The sequence below is a fragment of the Solanum pennellii genome, chromosome 7 (genome assembly GCF_001406875.1).
Source record: "Solanum pennellii chromosome 7, SPENNV200".
Lineage (NCBI taxonomy): Eukaryota > Viridiplantae > Streptophyta > Magnoliopsida > Solanales > Solanaceae > Solanum > Solanum pennellii.
Window position 1 is genome coordinate 1,821,787 of NC_028643.1, and position 6,845 is coordinate 1,828,631.

The 6,845-nt window shown below is 29.3% G+C and overlaps 1 protein-coding gene across 1 annotated transcript; it reads left to right on the forward strand.

Moving 5' to 3' along the window:
* The first annotated feature begins 2,748 nt into the window (after nucleotides 1-2,748).
* Nucleotides 2,749-4,330, forward strand: LOC107024411 (vinorine synthase-like). Its single transcript, XM_015225391.2, has one exon. It carries the CDS (start codon nucleotides 2,862-2,864, stop codon nucleotides 4,236-4,238), a length of 1,377 nt encoding a protein of 458 aa, XP_015080877.1. The 5' UTR covers nucleotides 2,749-2,861; the 3' UTR covers nucleotides 4,239-4,330.
* The last annotated feature ends 2,515 nt before the right edge of the window (nucleotides 4,331-6,845 follow it).

Consider the following 6,845-nt stretch of genomic DNA (forward strand, 5'->3'; position numbering starts at 1 on the left):
AAAAAAAATTTTTTTTTTTGTAAATCGCTGCCTAGGCAGCGATTTATGTTTTTTTAAAAAAAAAAATTTTTTTTTATAAATCGCTGCCCTGGCAGCGATTTGTAAGAAGAAAAAAACTTTTTGGCAAAATCGCTGCTGGGGCAGCGATTTTACTTTTTCAGTTGAAGTAAATCGCTGCCGGCGGAGCGATTTTACCGTTTTGGTTTATATAAAATTTTATATACCCTTTTGGAATTTTTGTTAATATTTTCTACCGTTTGAGTTTCGGACTCTTAAAAATGACTTACTAAGAATCTGGTAAATTATTCATTTAATTTCATAACCTTGAAAAATTAATTATACCTTGACCTTAAATTAATGTGTTCCTATATATACATAGCTTATAATAACTTAATTTAACATCAAAAGTTTCATTGATACAATCATGAAATACTTCTTAAGCTTAACTTTCTTCTTATTTGCCCTCTATAGTAGTGTTCACAGTAAGTTTAAATATTCATTTATGTAATTTATTTATTCAATGAATGAAAATCTTATTATAAATTTATCATTTAATATCTTTTTACTAAAGTTTGTTTAAGCATTCGTTTTTGAGTAAAATAGTTAAACATTCAGTTAAAAGGATGAAATTGTCATACTTATGACTTATAAGTTACTTTTTATAAGTTTATGCAAACAGATCCTTATGTTCTGGTCTTTGTTCATGAATTTTTGTGTATTTGTAATAGAATAAACTGATACGTTTCTTATTTGGGAAAAGAAATACATTTTTCTTTTGAACTTGTAGCGGTAACTCCAATTGACTTATTGTAACGATCTATTACACACCTGAAATATTACTTAAAAGTGATTTTTATTTTAATCCTAATGCACATAAAATCAGTCACATGATGCGAAACGTTTCATACTCGGGCATGTCATCACAATATCACTGTCACATCAATAATTATGTCAGATTTGAAAATTAAATAAAATTTCATTTCACTTCAATTTCTTCCCTATACACCATCAAACTCACCATTAAACCAACTACCACTGATGTCATTATCACCAAACTCAAATCTCCACCACATAAATTTCACTGCTCACAATCAAATTCACCATCAAAATCTTCTCGCGACAACTACCACCATAAGAAATTGCAAAGAGCCAAATTAAATTTAACTGCATTCACTATTAAAATCACATCACTGCTTTTGCCACCAATGCAATTCATCACAATCATAACCACAAATTTCAGCATCCATCATCAAAAGCACACAAGCTTCATCGTCAATCATCAAAATTAAAAGTCATCTACCATTAATTTTATCACCTATCACCAAACTCACCACAAAAGAATTATCAAAGTTACAAATTTTATTTAAGGTCAAAGAGGAGAACGGTGAAAATAAGAAGTTGATTAATGTCATCATACAAAATGGATTTGATGACACTTGTCTTATACCACTAAGCCAAGTCAACTTAAAATTCAAATATCACAATAAAATGCGGGAGTAAAATAAAAATAAAAATTTAACAACAAATAATAATTCGAATAACAAGTCAATTTAACTAAATTCGCAAAATCTGGTTGTCATGTGTATAAACCTCTAATGTATCTCAACAGATTTAAAAGAAAAATACAAGACTCAAATGATAGTCTCTATAGTAGAATAAAATCATAAATAAGAGTACGAGGGTCTATTGAGATGACAACAACTACCTTACAAATCTCCATAGGAAGCCTGAAGAGAAGAGAGAGAATCATGAAGATCCAGCCTCATAACCTACACAAATACAAAAGCAAAAGGTGAGTACCAAGCAACGCGATACTCAACAAGCAAACTCCTAATATAACGTCATGAAATATAGAATACATATACTCCTATCAACCTCCATTACTACAATCTATATATAACCAACCCAACCTAATAGTGCACAATTCAAATAACACATAGCTCAATATCAACACTCTAATAATTATAACAATATAGAGGATCACGTTTATCAATCACAAATTTCACAAAATACTCACAAGTTCACAAAATACTCAACAATAAATTAGTTTAAATCTCAAAATACAAAACATCGCATAAATTAATTAAAACGGAGAGTAGTTACTAATTGCTACTATCATACAGAACACATGACAAGGACTTAATTAATAGTTGAATATTCAATTAGTTCATTAGTTACTATCAGATACAATCACAAGACAAGGACTTAAGCTTATTAATTTTATTCATTCAAAAAATAAATTGAATTATTTATCACAAGTAACTATTGTACTTGTCAATCCTGTAGCATTTGTCTTCTCATGGGGGAGGAAGATTCCTTTCACATAAAAAAGAATTCGATTTTTTTTTGGAATAATGCATAAGTATTCCTTAATCTATGTCCGAAATCTCAGAGACACACTTATACTATACTAAAGTTCTATTACCCTCCTGAACTTATTTTATTAATAATTTTCTACCCCTTTTTTGCCTACGTGGCACTATCTTGCGGGCCCAACGTTGTTTGACTTTTTTTTTCAAGTTAGTGCCACGTAGGCTGAAAAGGGGTAGAAAATTACTTATAAAATAAGTTCAGGGGGGGTAATAGGACCTTAGTATAATATAAATATGTCTCTGAGATTTCGAGCATAGATTTAGGGGGTACTTATGCATTTTTTCAATTTTTTTACACTATCAGTACAATTTAACATGTCGTGGATAATTGCTTGTCTTATTTTTTAAACTACTGATTTCACTTATTATGATTCATTATTCGCCTTTTTCTTGACAAACTTACACTATCAGTATATAGAAGTGAAACTCGATCAATTATATAAGTTAGAAAAAGGCTACATTCTCATCTTACATGTTCAAGAAAATAAAATGAAAATTTCCAAGATTTGTGAAGAGCTTATCAAGCCATCATCCCCAACTCCACATGAACTTAGAGACCACAAAATCTCTTTCATAGATGAAAGAATACCTCATTCTTCAATCCCACTCATTTTGTTCTTCAAAAAGAATGAAAACATCACACAATCACAAATATGTAGCCACTTAAAATCTTCACTTTCACAAACTTTAACTCAATTTTACCCTTTGGCTGGAAGAATGAAGTCCCAATATTCAATTGATTGCAATGATGAAGGAGTTTACTATCAAGAATCACAAGTGGATGCTTCACTTTTAGACATAATCAAGAATCCAAAATCCAATGAATTAGTCCAACTCACACCTTACAATTCAAATGGCTCTTCATCAAATTTTCAAGAACTTCTAGCCATTCAAGTTAACTTATTCAATTGTGGTGGTATAGCAATTAGTATCTCCATTTCACATAAGATTGGTGATGGTTCTAGCCTTTGCACATTCATCATTAATTGGTGCAATACAAGTGAAGGATTAATAAGAAACACTACTTTTGAAGCGTCCAACACGCACCTGTCAACATTTTTGAAGAGCCCTAGCAACATAGGGGCTAACAAGGTACGAAAAGACTCTATTTTCGTCTCTATATCGTCAACATTTCCACCAAGAGGGATATGTGATGACATCCCAAAGGAAAAATGCATACCAATTCATCCTGTAGCTGAAAACCTAGCAGTAAAAAGATTCATTTTTACTAGTTCAAATATAGCTAAAATGAAGGCTAAGTTGATAAATTGGGGATACAATGAGAACGCGACACGTGTCGAAGTTATTCTAGCTTTGTTATGGAAATGTTTCATGGCTGCAAAAGGGTGTAACTCAGTTGCAATTATTCCAGTGAATATAAGGCAAATCATAGTTCCACCCTTAAATGAAAATTCATTTGGTAACTTTTTTTTGGTAACAAGTTGTGTAGCAAGTGTGGAAAATGAATGGTGTTCATTGGTAGGAAAAATAAATAGTGCAATTAGGAGAATTGATGGTAATTACGTGGAGAAAATACGTGGAGAGGATGGTTTTGAGTTTGTAAACAGTAATTTTAAGCAAGTTGGAGAATTGATTATGAGTCAAGGGGATGATATTCGTGTGTTAAGAATTTCAAGTTGGTGTAAATTTCCAATTTATGAAGCAAACTTTGGATGGGGTGAGCCTATTTTAACGATTGTCGCGTTTCTCGGGGTAAAAGATAATATTGTTTTATTAGACTCTAAAGAATTTCTTGGAGGAATTGAAGCTTGGGTTGTTATGGCGGATCAAGAAATGACACTTTTTAAACAGGACAAAGAACTTCAAGATTTTACTTCGTTCGATGCGATTGGTGATCTCAATTGATCGAAGTTCAATTTAATTTTTTATAAATCAAAAAGTAATATTATGTATTGTTATAAATCTACTTCTATTTATTTTAGTTCTTTCTATTTTAATTTATTTGTTTTAGTTTTTCAGTGTTTTATATATTTTATATCGTATAAAAAGAGTATAAATTATGACAATTGACGATCTGAAATATCTAAAAGGTATGTAAAAAAATTGGTTAAGTTTTAAAATTTTATTGGTGCTACATAAAATAAGATATATGAAATAACATGTATTATTTGGAAACAACATAAGAAACATAGTAAATTTCAATAATTAATAACTAGAAATATTTAAAAATATATAAAAGATTTGGTTAACTCTTCAAATTTTATTTGTGTTTATATTAGAGCCGTCAATATGGGCTAGGCCCGTTGGGCCGGCCTGACCTAACCCGGGATTTAATAGGGGTGGGCTAAGATTTTTAGAGCCCATTTAAGAAAAGGACTTTTTAGCCCGACCTAAATAAGTCTGCTGATTTGGGGGGCTTGAGAAATATCAGTAGGGCCGACCCGTGGACCAATAAAAATTAATTAAAAAATATAATATAATATTAAAATTTAAAAATAAAGAGAGTCCAAAATCAAAACAATTAGGTTAATATTTCTATTTAGACATTTGTACTTTTAATTGAAAAAAAATTAATAAATATCAAGGAAAATGCACAAGTACCCCCTAGACTATGACCAAAATTCCAGAGACACACCTTAACTAAACTAAGGTCCTATTACTCGTAAACTTTTTTTTTTGTAATTTATACACCTTTTGTCTTATGTGGCACTCTATGTGACTCCACGCAATTGAGGCGCGTCGGAGATATCTGGATGCTACGTAAGCCAAAGAGTTACACAAAATTACAAAAAAAAAAAAAGTTTAGGGGGCTAATACGACCTTAGTAAGGTGTGTCTTTGAGATTTCGGTCATAGTCTAGGGGTTACTTGTGCATTTTTCCTAAATATTATAAATATAATTTTATTTGTGAATTTGATTAACAAGTAGTGATATTAAGGTCTCATTTGTTTCTATTAGGATTAAGACGTTTGAATTTGAATTTGAATACGCATTTAAATATTAAAATGTGCATTGAGATCTAGATGTGTAAATCTGAATAAACATCTGAATATTAAAATATTGTCTCTGAATCTGAACACTAAATTATTAGGACAATTTGTTTTCAATATATGAATGCACATATGAAATTAAACGTTATATCAATAAAATATTATCAAAACCTTGTTAGTAAAATAGTTTTTTTTTCATATAAAATAATATTTTGAACTTTTTTTCACCGTAACAAGGTAATATGATTTATCTTTTAAGAACTCAACATCAAGTTACATCATTAATATGATTATATTTTGCACTCAAATACTTTGAGAATCTAATATAATGCAATTTAAAATAGTTTATATAGAGTAGTAAATATATAGTTTAGGAAAATATTTTATTTTATTTTATTTTAGAAATTTATTATTGTTATCGATCAAATAACTAATACTTTCTTAATTTTTGAAACCGTGCTAAATATTATATCATGGGAGTGCTTATCAATTAAAATATATTGATTAATTTTTGAAAGTAAAAGATATATATTAAGTTAAAATGAATAAAGGAAATTATTATGGCAAGCATGTAATTAAATATTAATTAAATAAGAAAATAACTTTTATGAGTTGTTGTGATTTAGTTGAATTAAGATAGGAGTCTTATTTTTTAGTATGAATAGTGTTAATGGTGTGTTATAGATATGATTCATTCAGATATATCCAGACCCATTAAGAGGATTATAAGAAAATAAAACAAACGAACTTAATGAACTGAATCTGAATAATTAAGATTCAGTTCTTAAAAACAAACACACTTAATGAGGTAAATCTGAATGATTAAGATTCAAACCCCATTAAGTGCAAACAAATGAGGCCTAACATAATATAATATTGTTTTGTCGATATTTATGATAATATTTTTAAATCATAATTTATAATTTAATTTAATAATTATAAAAAAAATAATTTTTTTTAAAAAAAGTGGGCTGGCCCGGCAAGCCTGTAGCCCACGTACTTGTGGGTTGGGCCGACCATTTTCTGGCCCACATAAAAAATGGGCTAGCCCGGCTTGGCCCGTAAAATGTCAAAGCCTGTATGGATTAGCCCGGATGGGGTGGGCTAGCCCATATTGACAGCTCTAGTTTATATGTGTGCACTATTTGGATTAAACCGAAAAATCAAACCAAATCAAACCGAATTCTAATTTAGATTGGTTTTTTGGATTCATGGTTTGGTTTTGGATTTATAATTTACTTTGTTTGGTTTTTTGGTTTGGTTTCGATTTTAGAAAAATGAAAATCGAAAAACCAAAAAAATCAAATTATATATATATATTAAGTTGGAGTTAACCACTTTTGTCCTTTTTAAGTTATTTTCATTATGATTTAGTTTATTTTCTTATGTTTGAACATCTATAATTGATATACTTTTAAGTATTGTGTTTTACGTATTACTTCTGCTTTATATTTAAAAGTATATTTAAGAAATATATATATATATATATATATATATATATATATATATATATAAAAACACA